This window comes from Microplitis demolitor, chromosome 2, assembly GCF_026212275.2.
Source record: "Microplitis demolitor isolate Queensland-Clemson2020A chromosome 2, iyMicDemo2.1a, whole genome shotgun sequence".
Lineage (NCBI taxonomy): Eukaryota > Metazoa > Arthropoda > Insecta > Hymenoptera > Braconidae > Microplitis > Microplitis demolitor.
In genome coordinates, this window is record NC_068546.1 from 613,561 (window position 1) to 633,605 (window position 20,045).

Here is a 20,045-nt window from a genome sequence, read left to right on the forward strand (position 1 = left end):
GAAATTTTTTTTTAAATCCTTGAATGCATTTTTTTGTTTTCAGATTAAAATTTTAAAATAAATGTCACTGTGAACCAATGTCACGATTTTGAAAAATAAATTTTTTGAAAAAATTTATTTTTCTCACAATTGTTTTTTTTTTTTTTTTTTTTTTTTTTTTTTTTTTTTTTTTTTTTTTTTTTTTTAATACAATTAACTGCATTGAGTCTTGTAGTACATAAATTTATAAAAAATACTATATTGCACATTAATAAAGAAAGAGGGGCAAAATGGGTATCTAAAAAAAATTCTAGACTCTAAATAAAAATTCAGTGTCAATGGGGCAAAATGAGCCGTCTTGAAATTTTCGTGATGATTAATGACGCCCATTTCACCCCGAGGCTCCATTTTTCCCCCCTTTCTTTTACATGAATAAAAGAAACCCAAAAGAGAAAAGATGAGAAAGATCAGTTGAGACAAAAAGAAATATAATTACAATATTTATTTTTATCTAAGCGATTGTTTCTCAATAATTTCTCTTTAAAAATTTAAACTAACGAAATTTGTTCATTATTTCAGACAAGCTATTAGTTAATTTAAATTTTTATTCATAAGTATTTTATAATTTTAATTTAATACCCATCACCCAAAATCCCTTTCAATGACTTTAGTTTTTAATATTTTATTTTTGTTCGTTACCGACATTAACTATTTTATGAAATTCCACTATCGTAAGTACGAGTAATGTGAAGAAATATATTTATTAATTAATATTATAATTATTAATTTTGATAAATTTTTTTCCGTTAAAATACTTAAATAAAAGTAATTAAAAAAAATAATTATAAGCGTTACTGAAATTCAGTTTGAGATAGTTCGTCTAGTGTAGAGGCTAAAATTTCTTCCACAATATTTTTTTATAGTAAAAAAATTATTTTACTATTTATGATTAAACATTTGAGCAAGAAATGTGATATTAACTAAAAAAAAATTAAACCATTACAATTTCACTAATAAATCAATCAATAATCGATAAACAAATGATGATTGATTATTTAATAAAATCATAACCTTAACTGCTGTGACTATAAGCAGTGTTAGTGTAAGGCCCGCTGTAGATTGACGATCCTGTTGTGGAAATATTTTTGTGCCTTCTTCTAGCAAGTAATACCAAAATGGCTGCCACAACGGCAATCATCAGAATCAATCCAGCGATAGCGATCCCAATCGCGAAGCTTCTTTGCGATATACATATGCTGTCAGCTTCGTCAATCGTCTAAATAAAAGATAATATACGTTAATATGTTAACAATATGTTTGAAGTCCTCCGGAGAGTAAGTTGCCGTCGGTTTTCACCCCCACTCTTAGAAACGAGTCTAATCTCACGGCGTTACTACACTGTAATGTTACAAAACCGAATATTTCCGAAAATGCCCGACGGCGAGTTACTTTCCAGGAAGACTAATAATTATAGTCAAAGTCCCCTAAAGTTGGGTTTTGTCTTCTTTTTCTTGGTTAGCAATACTAAGGGTCTTATTGAAAAATTTCATAGAATTATATGGGAATCCATTAAAATACAAGATTTTGGCGCGCAATTTAAATATCTATTACAATTTAACCCTTAGCGGTCACACAGCCAGGCTACATTTGGTGATCATTAGCCCACGCTGAAAAACCTATTTGTACAACATATGGGTCTTTTAAGACTTGTAACCGATTGTTTCATGTTTGTTGAAGAGTTCTTCAATATTTCTAATGATTTTTATGCAATTTGTAGATGGCTTCAAAGGCTTAAGACTTTTCGTTTCATTTTTTCTGAACCAAGGGTAACTAGGTACCTCGAGTGGCCGCAAAGAGTTGAGTAGAGACAAGGCGATAGAAAATGGTCCAGGACACAGAGAGCTATTTTATGAAACTTTGTATTAATTATTTACTAACCCTTTCTCGAAAAACATCATCAGTCAGTTCAGATTTACCGCCAAGATCTGAAGCTTCATTAACGTAAAGTCCACTGTAGACTTCAATTGTAGCAGGGGTGCCACCATCTAAAGCTGCGACCTCTTTGTCATCTAACTCACGGCCTGTAGCTCTTTTTCTTCTGCTTATTTCGTTGCATGACGGTGGCTATAAATTAATTCATCATTTAAAACATACATTCATAAATGCTAATAATTTTTTATTAAGTAATTTAAATTCAGTTACCGTATCAGTACATCCACCTTCATGTTTACTGCACAATCTAACATTGCATTGGTAATAAACGCTAGCAGTATAAGGAAATTTGTGAGCTTGAAAGTTAACTTTAGCTTCTGTTTTATCATCACTGTACGTAAACTGGCCCATTATTTCTCCATCAATGGGACATCTGGTGGAATAATGAATACATTCAGTAGTTAATTACATACAGGTTATGTCAGTAATTATTAATTAGGCAACTAGATACCCTTCGTCATTAATGAGACGCTGTTCGCCCCAGCCTAGACCATCTCGTACAATACAGTCGGATATTTTGAGCCCAAACATCTCTTGCTTGTCGATACTGATCACCAAAGTAAGCGGGTCCCCGATTTTGACGTTTTCTGCGACGTGGTGACGGTTCGGATCTCCGCTGAATATTTTCATTGTGCATCCAGGCATTGGAGCCATAGCCTTAAATTAAGTTAAAGTTAACCAGGAAGGGAATGTAAGGCTTGTTTAATAGTTATCTATTATTTTTATTTAAGGTTAATACTTGTAATGGCAGTGATTGAAGCATTGCAACGCGTGTTTGGTCGTTCGTAACAACTTTGTCTCGAGTCTGATAACGGCATCTTACGTGAAAACCTCTTCCTTGATTTGTGACGAGCTTCAAATGGGGTTGGACTACTATTGTATTGAAGTATTCGATTCCACCATCGTCCTGAAATCATAAAATCAAAATCAGTAAGTAATTATAGAAAAATCCATATGGGAATCCAGCCTAGACTCCCATATGGTGTTTTCGGATCGATTCCCATAAGGTTTCTTACAGGGATTCAGCATAGATGATATAGATTCTCACATAGATTCCTATGGGAATCCATACCAAGCCTTATCCATATAGAAATCTAGTATGGATTCCCATATGGATTTTTAGCTCGATTATGAGAATCTGCATCATGTCAAAATGGGAATCCAAATACCCATAGTTTTCTATGTGGATTTCCCATATACCCATGGTTTCCTACATGTATTCTTATATAAACCCATACTTTTCCATATGGATTCCTATGGGTTCCCATGAAATCCCACATGGATTTTTTGATAGGCTACTACTAGTCGTCCATCTGTAATAAGCGTCATGATTCCCGGACTAAAATATCTCTAGACTGCATAACCCCATGATAAATAGCCGCTCATGTGTATTTTTAATTTTATTCCAATATTCATTACATAAATCGTTTTTAGACATACTATACATATAGCTTGCCGTATTTGCTATTTTATTTTCATATTTTAGTCACAGATAACCTCAAAAACGATATTTAGTGTATCTCTCCTTAAAATAAGATATTACGTCAAGTATATTTTGTCCAGGGATCAAAATGTATAGAACGCGTCTAATCGTAGATTTCATGAAAAAAAGTATCCATAATAATATAATGCAATGAGTAATTTAATAAGCTACTGTTAAATGAATCATCAAAAAATGAACTAGGAAGAAGCGTCTTTAGTCTTGATGTATATAATTTAGTGGTTATGTTAGAGCGTAGATTGCGGGTATCCTTGGCGAGGTCACTTAGAATAGCTCGAAGGAAAGGGTCATTGGCATGAGGATTCATTTTTATTTTTTATTCGCCTTCTTCGTACGCCTCTTAACTTTTTCTTTACGTTCAGCTTCTTAACGATCATCTTACTTTATTTTCTTCATTTATTTTATTTTATTTATTACCTTCTTGGAATCCGTATCTCAACAGCAAATCGTCGGGTTTAAGTACCAGGATCTCTTGTTGCCAGTTGCCCACCACCGTCTACTTCTAAGACTCAACCAGGTTCGATGCCCGGTCAGTCCAATCCTACCAACGTTTAATTTATAACCTCAAAATATAACAGCACGCTAAGTCCCAACCAAATTAATGGAAGAAAACTTTCCAGGTCTTATTTTCTTGGAAGTTACAATCCATAGCTGTTTAGTTTGATCCCGATCGGGTTTCCAGCTCCTCTATCATTATAGACTTGTAGCTTTGGCTATAACTTGATAGTTTGTTTTAAAAGTGAGTCAGAAGTTTGTGGGAAGAAAAAGGCGTTCGATTTGGCCAATGCGAGATTACAAAAATGGCTTTTGATTATTTTTGAATGATTGCGGGTATAGTTAATAGCATACTCTGGGTCCTTGAAGATTCGAAAGGATGCGAGATGAGTAATTCTCAGTAAATAGATAATTCCTAAGTTATCTTAAGGTTACAATACGTCTCTTGATGAGTATCTTATAGAATTATAGTACAGCAAAACTACGTCTATAATTTTCATTAGACTGTACTAGTCAAGGTCCTTGGCATAAAATATACCGGTTTCTTCTTTGTCTCTCTTTTACTAACAACAAGGATTTTATTAGATGTTCCGAGGCTCTGCTTCGCGTGCGATAAGGCTTTTGACCTTGAGCAATTTATGCTGCACTGCACGTGGGACCGGTTTTTAAGCGTAAACTTATTTATGCTTATAAATACATCCATGGATTTTTACACTCGAATGATCGTTCAAATTGACGAATCGGCTGTTTCATCATTTAGACCCCAAGTATATTCTACTGCTCAGCGGCGTAGCAATCAACCAGAAACTGAGGAAAAACGATACTAAGTAATTAATGATTACGCTGAAAGATTACGGGTATTAATTAATTTCCTTGAGTGAGAGAGTGCATGTTCATTTCATTAGAGCTGGAGGTTGGATAAAAAGTTAATTAACGGCTCAGCATTTTTGATTAAAGAGAACAAACAGGTAAGTAGTTAATTAGTAAGCTTTAGTCTTGGACTGAACAATTATTTTATTAAAAGTCGGAACATGTTGTAGTATATAGTGTACAGTAGCTCGAATGCAACCTCATGCAATTGCTTCGTACGGTCACATAACGGTCCAGTTATGGAGCGGCAAGAGGGAAACGATCTATGTGAGGTTTGCACGTAATGTAAGGACGATAAACGTATAACCAACGATCGTAACATAATGTAACGGAATATATATAATATGACCTCGGATTTAACGTTAGTATTTTTGCTTGTCGAAAGGAGTCTTATCGGTCAATAACTATTCTACTGTAAATATTTAGTTACTGACATGGGTGAGGATTTATGGATTAACCGTTAGTGCGAAGAACCTCTAGATAACCGTTTCTTAAATAGTCCCATAGAATTATGTAATGACGATAATAATTTCGCTATCGAAAAAATCCATGTATGATCGAATATTGGGATTCCCATGTTCAAAATTCATATAGGACTGGGTATCTGAATTTTTATGTCAAAATTTTATATCCATGGTGATTAGGGTGGCCAAAAAATCGACTATTTTTTTTTTCGAGTCTCTTATGAAAATTTTTTGGTTTATGATGTTTTAAAAACTCTCCAAAAATCGACGATAAAAAATTTTCAAGAGGTCGCTTACGAATTTTGAAGATAATAAAAATCATCGAAATTTGAATTTTTATTTCAAATTTTTTTATTCCTCGTGGCGGCAATAGTTTATATTTGTGAAATCATGACTACGCGAAAATTTAAGCGCGAAATTTAAATATTTAAATCTCGCTCAAGAATTTTGAATGTTTCCGAGTGCTGTCTTTTGAATGTTTTTGAGCGACCCGAGAATATTAATAATAAAGCTTCTCAATTTTTTCACCATCAATTTGCGTCACAATGAATGAAAATATAACCTAAGAAATATAAATAATAAGTTACTTACATACTTTTTTATTTTTTAATTCAATTTTTCGGTTTTTTCGTTTATTCAAAACTTACCAAATTTTATTGTTTAAGACTGTCCTGTATATTTTTGGTTATGCAAAAGTTATATTTTAGTGAAATGACAATAATTGAGTTATAAAAAAATACAAAAACTAATTCAAAGTATTAGTCACATATTATCAGTTAATATTAAAAATTCTTGAGCGCCGTTAAATATTTAAATTTCGCGCTTAAATTTTCAGCATAGACATGATTTTATAAATATAAACTATTGCTGCCACCAAAGAAAAAATTTCAAAGTGAAAAATCTGAATTACAATAATTTTTGATATTTCCAAAATTCATGAGCGACCTCTTGAAAATTTTTTATCGTCGATTTTTGAAGGCTTCGTAAAACATCGTAAACCAAAAAATTTTCATAAGAGACTCGAAAAATAAAATAGTCGGTTTTTTTGGGCCACCCAAATGGTGATCCATGTATCTTTACAGGAATCTGAACTACGTGTCTGTATAAATCCCCATCGAAACCCATACTAGATCATCGTATGTCATTGCGTAAACCCCCATAGGAATCTATACTAAGATTCCTGTATAAGTTTAGGATCGTATAGAGTTTCATGGGAAACCAGATTAAAATCCATACGAAAACCCCATATAGGAATCGAAGAAGACTATAATGCATTCCCCATGGATTTCTGATGGGGTTTTGCTTACCAGTTCAGTGGGCATGGTATTGCAGGATCTAAGAGGCAATCGATATGTGATCGGTGCTGGCTGGCTCTTGTATTCGTGCAAGCAGGAGCTGTTTTTAGACAACCCTCGTGGATAAACAAGCCCATGAAAATCGGTATTACCCTCAGTTGATATATGGACGATAATTGATTCGCTGGCACACTCGATCCGGACAGTACTTGCTACTGCCGCAGTCGCTATAACAATAATTAATAATAGCAATTAACAAAACAATGATAAAAAATAAATCACAAGGTTGTCTACGATAATTACTCAGCAATTTAATAGTAAAATAATTAAATTTTTCACACATAAAGAATAAACATTCTCACGCTTGTAAATTGGGAAGACATATTATTATTTTTTTTTAGTTATCATACGTAAGAACAAAGAATCATAAAAGATTGTCATTGAGCGATGATGGAACAATGATGTGAAAGTAGTGAACTTGACTTCGAAAGTAAGAATATATGTGCATTATAGTATTTATAAAAAAAAAATTATAATATTTTATCAGAGCTATCGCGAAGAAATGTTTTTTAGCAAAAAAAATATAATAACGGTTTAAATAAATTTAAGCCATCAACGGCTGGCTGGTTGTTCAAAGTCACCGTTGTATCATAACCTTCAGCCAATTAGCGCTACGCGAAATACCGCAAGGGTATCTAGCCAAGACATTGCATTCCTGTGGGTTTATCATAACTACCGTCTTCCTGGTAGCCTCTGCATTTAAAATAAATGCTGGTTATAAATATATAGATATACTTTTAATCTGACCAGTCAACGTGACTAGTTTGTTTGTCATCATAGGATACATTCTTGCTGTTGGTTCTCGTGTTATGTGTAAAACAAGTATACTGGAATGGCGTCCGGTTCAGTTAAGATACGGGAACGTGACGCTAACGCCATCAGTCCGAGTTGAATGAACTCTTGCGAAATGTCTATCATTGTATAGCCTAAAATATTTTAACCAAACGTCTTTTCGCTGGTAAGTCAAACAAAGGAACTTGGCTTCAAAGAAATATAAAAAGTAAAAAAAGAGGTTATTATGTGAATGAAAATAGTCAACACGTGCTAGAGATTGAATAATCCTGTGTTATATGCCTGAACGTATACAACTGTGAGAGTATAAAGTCAATGGTACGTGAGGACGCTAGCTGAATAATAAAACAACTTAAATAACTGATAGTTCCCATAAACAGTCCCATCCTCCGGACATACATGAACGTGACCAATAAGACTATTTCCCTGTAATTTTCATTGCGGATTTTATCCCCCGGTTTATGTCTATCCTCAGATGTCCCTTACGACTGGGCTCTATTCCAACTAAACCGTTCTTTGTAATTCCGTTATTCCTGATATCCCTCGGCTGTAGTTCGTATAGTCTGCAATATTATATGCCTATAACAATTGGCCAATCATCTTTCAATGCTTCAACTTTAACTGTTCTTTCATGATATTGTGAAAAATTATCTCTTTTCTGCATTATGCAGTGTCAGTAGAAAAAATTAATCATGGCCAATTTTAACGGAAGTATAATAAGCAATGATTTAAAACTATCCAAATATTGCGACTTGTTTTTTGAGGATGCAGGTAATAGGGTGGTCGTTAAAAATTAAATTTTTTTTAGACGCCACATAAAAAGGTCTTTATTGGGTAAAAAGTTCATTTTTCAATATAGTCGTGGTTTTTTTTAAATATCTCATGAAATATGCAGATTAACGACAAAAACCATAGAAACGATTTTGTAGAAAATTAAATTCTCTACAAAAAAGGTCATATTGATTTTTTTTATAAAATGTGTATTTATGAAGATATCTTAAAAAATACTAATATCTCATCAATCAAGCATTTTAAGGTTAAGACCTAAAAAAGTTTTTTAAAAATATCTTTATAAATATACATTTAATGAAAAAAATGAATATGACCTTTTTTGTAGAGAGTTTAATGTCCTACAAAATTGGTCCTATGATTCTTTCCTCTAATCTGCATATTTCATGAGATATTTAAAAAAAAACCGCGATCGTATCGAAAAGCGGATTTTGATCGTCTTGCGACACGTGTTCTTTTTTACTGAAAAAGAAAAATCAAAATTTCCCGGGTATATTTTACTAATAAGAAGCTTTTTATATGGTGACTGAGAAAATTTTATTTTTAATGACCACCCTAAAGTACACTATAGCGTAACCGATGCCTTTCGGGCGGAAATGTGACAGTCGATTGAGACGGTGTCGAAGCGTCAAAAAAATAGCGCGAAATTTAAAAAAATTGAATTACTGTTATTACATTAATTGAAGTAAGAGTTAAATATATATATATATATATATATATATATATATATATATATTTGTTGTAAAAATTTGTAATAACGATAATTTTATTGCAGAACTGTGATTATTTCAATTTTAAAAAGTCCTTGAGACTCTGCTACACTTGACTGCTGTCCACTCCCTTTCGCATTAATGCCTTTGTTTCCAGGCACAAAGATTCCTTTTATTTTCACCCTTTTACTTGTTTTAAATTCAAGGTTATGTTCTACAGACCATCTAAAAATTAAATTTTTCAAAAAGGCCAGATATTTTTATATCGCACTCTAGTGTTTTTTTTTCAAATAATTCTCGACAAAATGAAAACAACGGACCCGAACAAACTCGATTACAGAAAAGCGAATGTAAAACAACAAATGCATTGGGAAATAAATAATAGCACTGCGTATAAAAAAATAAATTACGCCACATTTTGAAGGATAAACAAATCTACGTAAGCTGTTCGTTAAATTTGCAAATAGACATTAAATCCGCTTATCAAAAATGTTTGGTCAAGTCATTGTATTAGAGTTAGAGAGTATAAAGTGAAATCCTCCTTGGCATACTCAAGAGTCTCTCGTATTTTCCTTTAATACTTAAGAGTACAAGAAATGAGTAAACAAAAGCCGTGCCGCAGAACAAAACCAACATAAAAGTACTTCTTTATACTATGTCTCCATCTCAGTCGTTTCTTTGTTTTACTTTTATATATATATGCATTTTTTCTACCCAGTATCCATCAGTTTTAAGAAAACTAACGTCCGTTACGGTTACCGAGTACTTTCGCAGTATTTAGACGATAGTGTGATGATACCAACAAGATCATCTTACTTTTACCCTTCTCACTCTCTCCTCTTACTGCATAGACATACGTATATAAATAAATATATATATGTGCCTATAAAACAACATTTTCTTCATATAATACAATATCCACATAACTTTCTATCTCTATCTTCTCTAGTTTCGCGGAAGAATCTAGGTCGCACGACTACGCTCACCTTCGCAGCTCAGCAATGTCTGACAGAAGGTCATCAAGACAAATTCATTAAAAGATTTAAACCAGCAATAATAAGTGTCGGTAATTAATCATCTTTGTATTAACTTCTCATAGCCATTAATCTCAACTTACAAGTAAGGCACTATTACTTTAATTACTTACATGTTGATAAACTTGAGTATCCTGATGGTATTTGAGCTCCTAACACGTTTTTCGCATCGTACATTATTGTTGAAATCTGTAAACAAATAATTATTTCAATCAGTGGCTTATTTATCTTTTGAATAATGTTGAATTTATGTCGGAGTATTTTGTAGTAACTTGACTCCAAATAAAATCACAATGAAAGTTTCCATAGAATCTACTCAAATGGGTAAAAACTGCACAGGAACCATCACGAGTTCATTGGTTTCTATGTGCTTAGATTCTGACATGGCGTTTTCGGATGGATTCCTATGGTTTTATAGAGGAATCCAACATAGATTCCTGTGTATGTTATTTCGTGGATTTCCATGGAAACTCAGATCGTGTAAAATCCATAGGGAAACCTAGTTTAGATTCCTACGGGGACCGATACATGGTTTATGATGAGTATTAAATGTTCACATAGAAATCCCGATACCCAAGTTCTTATGTGGATTTCTAACATATGGGAATTCAGGTATCCGTAGTATTTAATATGGATTTCTTATATAAGATTCCTCTAGGATTTCTCTAGGGTTCAGAGAAGTCTTCTGGAAGAATGGTAGCACATAAAAGTAAAGAAAAATAATGTCTGTACATTAGGGTGATTCAAAAAATAACAAATTTTTTTTTTCTTCTCGCAAACAGGTTTAAAAGTTTCAATTAGATATAAGAAGACGCCTGTGAAAATTAGAGCTCTTAATATTAACATTAAGAGGTTCCGCATTGCACTTTTCTATTTTCCATAAGAATAACATGGAAAAATTTTTTTTTGCATCTTCTGATTTTTATAACTAGCTAACGATGCACAGTAGAAAAAATTAACAGACATAATTTTGTAGGGAATTGAATGCTTTATAAAAAAAGTGTCTTATCATTTTTTGATAAATCCACTTGTTCATAAGTTATTCGAGGTTGAAGTTGAATTTATAATAAATTTTGAGATCTTGTTACTTTTCCGGCGAAACTATCAAACTTATCACAAAATATTATAGGACCTTTTATGTAGACATTTTTATTTCCTGCAAATTATTATCAATAAAATTTTTCTGAATTTCGCATTGTATTCTAGTTATTCTCATTTTAATCTCAAGCTCTTAAAGTCGATCAGAAGATTATTCTTTTTTAAGAGCTTGAGATTAAAATGAAAATAACTAGAAAACAATGCGAAATTCGGAAAAATTTTATTGGTAATAATTTACAGGAAATAAAAATGTCTACAAAAAAGGTCCTATAATATTTTGTGATAAGTTTGATAGTTTCGCCGGAAAAGTAACACGATCTCAAAATTTATTATAAATTCAACTTCAACCTCGAATAACTTATGAACAAGTGGATTTATCAAAAAATGATAAGAGACTTTTTTTGTAGAGCATTCAATTCCCTACAAAAATATCTCTGTTGATTCTTTGTACTGTGCATCGTTAGCTAGTTATAAAAATCAGAAGATGCAAAAAAAAATTTTTCCATGTTATTCTTATGGAAAATAGAAAAGTGCACCGAGGAACCTCTTAATGTTAATATTAAGAGCTCTAATTTTCACAGGCGTCTTATTATATCTAAATGAAACTTTTGAACCTGTTTGTGAGAAGAAAAAAAAATTTGTTATTTTTTGAATCACCCTACTGTACATAGAAGAAAAAATAGGCGCTGCAACAGGATTTCGTCTAGTTAATGAAACAGGATCTTCATGTAACAGCAACAGGATTTTGTCCTATTGCAACAACATGAAAATCCTGTTGCTGCAGCAGGATTTCGACCTGATCCTCCCACAGGATTTTTCCTGCTGCTACCACAAGACGTGTCCTGTTGCTGCAAGAGGAAAATCCTGTTTTATCAATAAGACAAAATCCTGTTGCAGCGCCTATTTTTTCCGGATATATAGAAATCCTGATATCTATAGTTTTCCATATAGGTGTCCTTCATGAGAATTCAGGTATTCATAGTTTCTCATATAGTTTGCCTATGTAGGAATCCAAGTACCCATAGTTTCCCATGTGGATTTCCTATAAAATCCTCGAAAATTTATACAGCGCAATCAAGTGAAAGTTTATTAAAAAATTTTAAATTCGATTGCTTAATTTTATTTTCGCGTACTATTATTTAAGATTTACAAATACGTGATTAGATGTTCAGTTAGATGATGGAATCCACAAACGTGTTTTACAATTCTGATGATGACTACTCATGTCACATTGTGCAGAATACCTGAATCTAAATTCATATATGCTGCATTCATCACAAATGTACATATATATAAATATATACATCATACATATCTGCTCATGTGTAGGTGAGATTCAAGGACATCCACTAGTTGTGGTTTCAAACCCACACTCTAAAACTATCTCTTTCCTATGTCCTTTTATAAACGCAGCCTTTTTTTTTCTTTATATATATTTTATATCATTTTTTTTCCTTTCATTTATATATATATTTAAAAAAGTGATATCAAAAAATGACTTATCTTAATAAGGACATTCGAAAGCTAATTATAATTAATGATAAATATATGATGGACTCATAAAAAAAATATTTTCACGGTTTGTTTAGTTCACGCAATATTTAAAGCTGTGTTCTGTGTAAAAATATATGACTTGTATATAAATTTTTGTATTAAACTAAATATTGGAAAAGTATGAAAAATATTTATCTTAATTTTGTGTTAAAATCTATTGAGAATGAGGATAATAATTAAATGTGAGAATTTTGAATAAAATTATTTTAACAATTGAGAGAAAGTAAAAAAGTTCATTTATTGTAGAGATGATCAAATAAGCGAATGAAAGTGAGCGCAGTAATTTTATTTAATTATTGTGAGCAAAAAAATAAACATTTTATTTGGTGACAAATTAACGTGACGGATATATATATATTTATATTTTTAATATGAAAGTCATGGCGTCATACACTTTTTATAGAAAACAACTTTTCGCTCCGTGTTAGTGTCATGTCACTGGTAATATAAACATATATATGTGTATATATGAGTGTAAAAGTATGCAGTATCTGAGCAACACAAACGCGTCTGAAGAAACGAGTCTGAGCACCTGAAAGATCCGGGCCTGATAATTCATTCTCCCAAAGCTAAATAAAATACAATGCAATTGTGGGTGTGGTCTAGATACTCTGCGTCATATTGTACGTTGTATCTTACATTTACTCTTTTATGGTAACGTTTTTATCAAACTAGATGCATTATTGTTATTATATGTAAGTAAAGTATAATATTCTTGTTGAAAGTTATTTTTATTTTAAAAATAATCGGACCGCGCGCGGCAAACGTAAACCCTCTTGATGCTAATTTATGGATATAACCGAGCTGAAGAAATTTTATTTTAATTTAAATATTAAAAAACGTATATTGTACATTAAATCTATGATAAATATGACCTGCATGGTGCTGAATTTAATCAAAAGTGACTTTTACTCAACAGAAAAAAATCAATAAGATCAACCTGAAGTAACTTTTTATAAGATTCTGACATCACTTTGAATATTTAAATTTTCCCGCTTCGAGCTTTGACCAACAGAAATCTAAAATCTGATAATTAATGAAAAACAATCAGATATGATCATATATGGTAACTTATATAGGATCAAATACGAAAAATGGTAAACTCTGATCATATTTAATATCGGATATGATCATATATCAGGCGCGATCATGTATATTCATATACAATCACATCTGAATCAGATATCATCATAAATAACTATTTATATCTGATCAGATATGAAAAGGACGAAATCTGACCATGTTGATTAACTGTTGTGATCATATATATCAGATACGATCACACATGATCATATACAATCATATATGAGAACAGATATGATCACACATAGTGATTTATATTCGAACAGATACGTAAAGTAGAAATATCTGACCATATTTAATATCAGATGTGATCATATAAGTCAGGTGCGATCATGTATATTCATATACAATCACATCTGAATCAGATATCATCATAAATAACTATTTATATCTGATCAGATATGAAAAGGACGAAATCTGACCATGTTGATTAACTGTTGTGATCATATATATCAGATACGATCACACATGATCATATACAATCATATATGAGAACAGATATGATCACACATAGTGATTTATATTCGAACAGATACGTAAAGTAGAAATATCTGACCATATTTAATATCAGATGTGATCATATAAGTCAGGTGCGATCATGTATATTCATATACAATCACATCTGAATCAGATATCATCATAAATAACTATTTATATCTGATCAGATATGAAAAAAACGAAATCTGACCATGTTGATTAACTGTTGTGATCATATATATCAGATACGATCACACATGATCATATACAATCATATATGAGAACAGACATGATCACATATGGCGATTTATCTCTGAATAGGTACGAAAAGTGAAAATATCTCAGCACACTTGATATGAAATGCAATCGTATGTGATCCTATAGATCATATACGCTGGTAAATATGATCATATATCGCCAATTATCGATGATCAGATACGAAATATGGTTACATCCGACCATATTTGATGAAAGACATGATCATATAAATCACATATCATATATGGATATCTATATCTGATCAGGTAAGAAAAAAACAATATTTGGTCTTATTAAATATCTGATATAATCATTTATATCAGATACGAGCATATAGGTTCATATATGATCTTAAATGATCATATATCTCGTTTTATATCTGAGCATGTGATTATATATTAAATATGGTCATATCTGATCATACTTGACATCATATAATGTCATATATATTCATATATGATACAAAATTAGCTGTTATGTCGCGCACATAACATTTGACATATATATAGTCATATATCACTATATCTGATCATATCTGCTCATATACATGAATCTAATTTGTTTTCCTAACAAAGAAATTAGAAAACGTATGTAATTTTAGTTGAAGAAAAATTATTTCTCAAAAAATTTGATCTCTCGTGAAAAAAATCGAATTAATCAAAAATACTACACTATTATCTATCCATACGTTTATTATTTATGTAACATCATTAGAATAAAAAAAAATCTATCCATAATCTTAAAAACAAATGTCAATACCTTCTCACTAATGTTAATTTGATACAAATTACTCGAATTAAAGTCTACTCAAGTTAATTTTCTTCTCTATAATTTTTAAATTATCTAATTTAATAATTATTCAAATAAACTCAGTGTCTTTAAATATAAACGACCAGAATAAAACCAAATTAAATTATTTATTATCACGGTCATAACGTCTAATAAACGAGTAAACAAGACTCTATCTAATTACTATAATTTATCATATTATAACTATACAATAATAAAAGCCATAAATGTATACTACAAAAAACGGATCCACGCCGCGACACAATTGCGCGTTGAATTGTTATACGAGATTCATAGTGTACTATTTAAATAAATAATAAAATTGTTTATATTACACAATTTTTAAATTACAAGCCTGTGGTGGATTACCTAAGATCGTTAAGCTGCACCGAGTCTATTGGGTTTCTCTATTAATTTCTTCAACTAGACAAATGATTGTCAAGGAAACGGTAGTCTATCTTTTTAAAATAACTTCATATATATATATGTATAAGTATATGTGTATATAAATCAATCGTAATCTGTTGCCGCTGAATAGACCTCAGGAATTTTTGGGCATTCAATCTATAAAGGCGTTTGGATCTTTTTAAATAACTATTATGTCAACTCAATTGTGTAATGTAACATTCTTATTCTTTATTCATCCTGAGTATGTATTAGTATATATGAATATATATGTATAGACATATATGTGTTCGTAAAAAAAAAAATACGTGACTAGAATTAAATATCTTTATACCTGACTATATTTCCATACCATAAAATGTATGAATCATTTGAAAAATAAATTACTTAATTAAAATTTAATTTTTTTTAATTTTAATTAAAAAAAAAATTGTCATTAAAATTAAATATTATTTTTAGTTCCTGTTATTTAGTGGAAAATTTATCGGGAAAAAGGCAAAATGGCAGAGAAAAAAAGTGGGGCAAAATGGATACCCAAAAAATAATTTTTTTTTTTATGATAAATAATTTTTGAGGCTCCTTTATGAAAAAATTGGTGGCCCGAAGTAACCGTGTCCATATTGCCCCAGTGTTAAAAAAATTAGGGAAGTTTTTTTTTTGAGTAAATTTATTTTGATAAAAATTTTTGGGCCCATGTTACCTCACCCTTCTTATATATATATTGAAAGTTAAGAATACTTACAAATATGTAAAAAAATATGTAACTCCAATGGTTCGCTGAAATATAAGAGAAAGTAATAGTTAATAATTAAATCAATACTATTAATAATTAATAATAATAATAATAATTTATCTTAATAAATATATAAAATCGAAAAAATTTATTTAATATGTAAATAATCAGCGATTTTTTAGGCAAATTTATATAATAAATTTTTTATTAATAAATTACACACATATATATATATATATATATATATATATATATATATATATATATACCGTTTAATTTTCTTATTTTGAACTCATATATTTATATAAATTTATTTACTTAAAATTTTCTAGTAACGATAATAAAATAAAACTTTTATTTTTTTTAAATTTTCAAAAAAAAAACTTGTTCCCGCGCGAGTCGGTTCGATTCCAGCCCTTGGTCTCTTTCAAAAATTTAATTTTATTTTTACTGAAATTTATTTATAAAATTATTTTTCATTTCTCTAATTTTTCAAAATTTATTTTTAATTTTAATCTATATAAATATATATATATATATATATATATATATATAATATATATATTTATATTTATATATATAATATATATATTTATATTTATATATAATAACAAACTATAAGACTTAAGTCAGGAGAAAGTTAATACACACACGCGAGAGCAAACTTTTGCGTTCACTTTTTACCACAGTATTCTTAAATATATATATATAATATAAAATTATACATATATATGACTAAGTGTAGAAATGAATAATAATTAAATAATATAACTAATCCCACAGCATGATGATATTTAAATATCAAAACTCATCAAAACTAACAATTTTAAAAAAAATTTCCCCAACTAAATTGAGACCGTAAAATTTTCTTAAAAAAAAAAAAAAAAAAAAAAAAATTCAACTCATCAAAACCTCAGAAGCATCTACACGCTTCGGACCACGATAATTATTATATAACGTACCGTAATATTTTTTTAAACCTCATATATATCATTACCATGGCTACAACTCACAGGTAATTTCAACGCGGTCATGCGATAAAAAAACTATCGTACAAAAAAAATTACCGTTCATTACTTGGATCCATATCATCTTATAAAACGTCAATTAAAAATAAAAAAAAAACTAAATAATTAAAAATCTTTTTTTCTTTTATTGAACAAAAAAAAAAAGTTCAAAATTTTGGTAATGACAAGTTTATAAAATAAATTTATATAAACCGGAGCCTTGGTATGAACATATTTGGCTATGTATCACGGTATTACGTGTAATGTAACCGAGTGCGTTATTGAGAATCAAAGAGAGAGTGATACAAGTCTTAAGAAGGCAAGAAGACGTTCCAAGGCAAATCAGACGAGGTGTAGATATTTTTTTTTTTTTTTTTTTTTCAACTCGACAAAATGGGATAAGCCTTGGGCTTATTTATTTTTTTCATTACATAATAAATAAATAATCGAACTACTGTACTGGATTAACATATATGTATATGTATAAATAATATGGTGTTATATTGTTTTAAAAATTTATATGCAGAAGTCACGAATTCACCCACATATATTTGCATTAGATATGACCATGGACGACGCCCATTTTATTTTATGGTAATTTTTATTTATTTTTTATTCGTTTGTACATATATATATTCTGTTAATATATACTGTAAAAAATTTTTGGTGTAAAAAATGGTCCCAGAGGAATTTACACGGTGTGCATGGTGTGAAATTTTCTTGGTGTGAAATATCAAGCAATGTACTTTTAACACGCTATGAGTGTTTTATTTGACACCATTTGGTGTTATTACACTAAAAAAAAGTGGTGTAAATAGGGTCACGGAGAATATTACACCGTGTGCATGGTGTAAAATATCAAGCTGTGTATTTTTAACATAGTATGTGTGTTTTTGACACCATTTGGTGTTATTACACTAAAATGATTTTGGTGTGAAAGGGATCTCGGAAGAATTTACACGGTGTGCATGGTGTGAAATATCAAGTGGTGTAATTTTAACACAGTATGTGTTTTTTTTGACACCATTTGGTGTTATTAAGCTGTAAAATATTTACGTGTAAAAATTGCACCGGATGACGTTACATGGTGTGAATAGACGGTGTGAAATTTTCTTGGTGTTCAATATCAAGCAGCGTATTTTTAACATGGTATGAGTGTTTCCTTCGACACCATTTGGTGTTATTAAACTAAACAAATTTTGGTGTGAACATGGTCCGGGAGGATTTTACACGGTGCGCATGGTGTGAATTGGCGGTGTGAAAATTAAGTGGTGTACTTTTAACGCGGTGTTTTTTATTTTACACCATTTGGTGTTATAACGTTAAATATCGTCCGAGAATATAAAGAGTCAAAGTAATCGAGAGTTTTAAATAAAAATATTGAAAATTTACACCATTACTGGTGTAAACGTTATTTCACATGGACAAAAATTTAACACCATGCACCCAGTAATTTTTACACCAAATCATTCGCACCACACATCGGACTCAAAAGTTTTTACAGCATATATTTAGACATACATACACTTGAAAAAAAAAAAAAAAAAAAATTGAAATTAATAAAAAAAAATTCTTACCCATTTTAAAATTTAATTTATCCATTTTTGAAAAAAATGTTTAAAATATTTATTAAAATAATTTTAAGTCAGAGACTTTAATGATCTTAAAAATAACTAAGCGGGTAGATACCAAAATGGCGGCGAGTTTAAAATAACAATTTTTAAAAAATAATGTATTTAAATTTAAAAAAAAAATTGACTAACACAAAAATGTTTAAATAAAAAATAAACCCTAAATAAATCACATCACAATTTGACACTGGGATTTAAAATTTCCTTGTAAAAGAAAAAAAAATATTAAATAATTTTAAAAATATTTTTTTTAAATTTCGACATCTTCATCGTCGTCAAAGTTACTTTTTTGCAAACCATTCATGGCAACTGGTGCTCCTTTTATTGTATTTTTTTACTCAGCCCGCAGTATATTTCAAATTCATCTTTTAAATCGTAAACACCACAGCGATAAAAAATTATTTAAATCATAATTTTTTAAAAATTCAAACACTTGTTAGTTTGGAAAAGCGACACTTAAGTAATAGTTTTTTTTTATAAATTAATAAACTAGATACTAAGATCTAAAACCGGCGTCCGTTACGCCCGACGCAAGACTCGAGACTACTAACAATCAAACAAGTACTTCATAGTCCCCCCTTTTACCTGTCTACATCCACATTTAACCTGTAACGTATACATTCACATATAACCGGTTGCGGTTTGAGTCTCTGTCTCTCTCATACAAACTAAACCCCGGGAATTATTTTTTATTCTTACCTGCAATGGTGTGCGGGCAAGGTTTCGGTGTGGGGAGATCGCGGAGAATAGAAAAAAAATAATAAAGTTTACATACCTGTAGGAGGGAGATGACGTGAGTACAGATGGACGGAAGGAAAGAGAGAGTACAATAAATTTCCGTTGTTTATTTTTCTGTCTAGACTTTTAGTAAAAAAAATAATTAAAAAATTTTCAAGTTTCTACGATCGCGTCATAGATCGAAATTACGTCACTTGGTTTTTTAAATTTATTTTGGGTGCGAATCGTCGAAAACGAAAGATAATTGGGTTTACAAATATCGCGTTACAGGTGACGTTAGGGCGTATCTGC

General features: G+C 30.4%; 1 protein-coding gene across 1 annotated transcript; it reads right to left on the bottom strand.

Annotated features, from left to right (window-relative positions):
- Window positions 1-163: 163 nt before the first annotated feature.
- LOC103580237 (cuticlin-4) lies at window positions 164-19,545 on the bottom strand. The gene is made up of 9 exons (XM_008561919.3): window positions 18,963-19,545; window positions 16,388-16,422; window positions 10,095-10,170; window positions 6,609-6,823; window positions 2,711-2,878; window positions 2,423-2,628; window positions 2,182-2,344; window positions 1,918-2,103; window positions 164-1,255 (listed from the first exon to the last, which is right to left on the bottom strand). Exons 1-9 carry the CDS (start codon window positions 18,985-18,987, stop codon window positions 1,052-1,054), a joined length of 1,278 nt encoding a protein of 425 aa, XP_008560141.2. The 5' UTR covers window positions 18,988-19,545; the 3' UTR covers window positions 164-1,051.
- Window positions 19,546-20,045: the final 500 nt, after the last annotated feature.

What these genes read in the sequence shown, in the direction of transcription:
- LOC103580237 (XM_008561919.3), bottom strand. Translation starts at nt 18,987, where the DNA reads ATGGATAAATTAAATTTTAAAATGG. An exon ending in ATACCATGCCCACTGAACTG is followed by an intron (nt 2,879 to 6,608) that starts GTAAGCAAAACC and finishes TTATGATTTCAG; the next exon opens with GACGATGGTGGAATCGAATA. An exon ending in ATGATGTTTTTCGAGAAAGG is followed by an intron (nt 1,256 to 1,917) that starts GTTAGTAAATAA and finishes TCTTTTATTTAG; the next exon opens with ACGATTGACGAAGCTGACAG.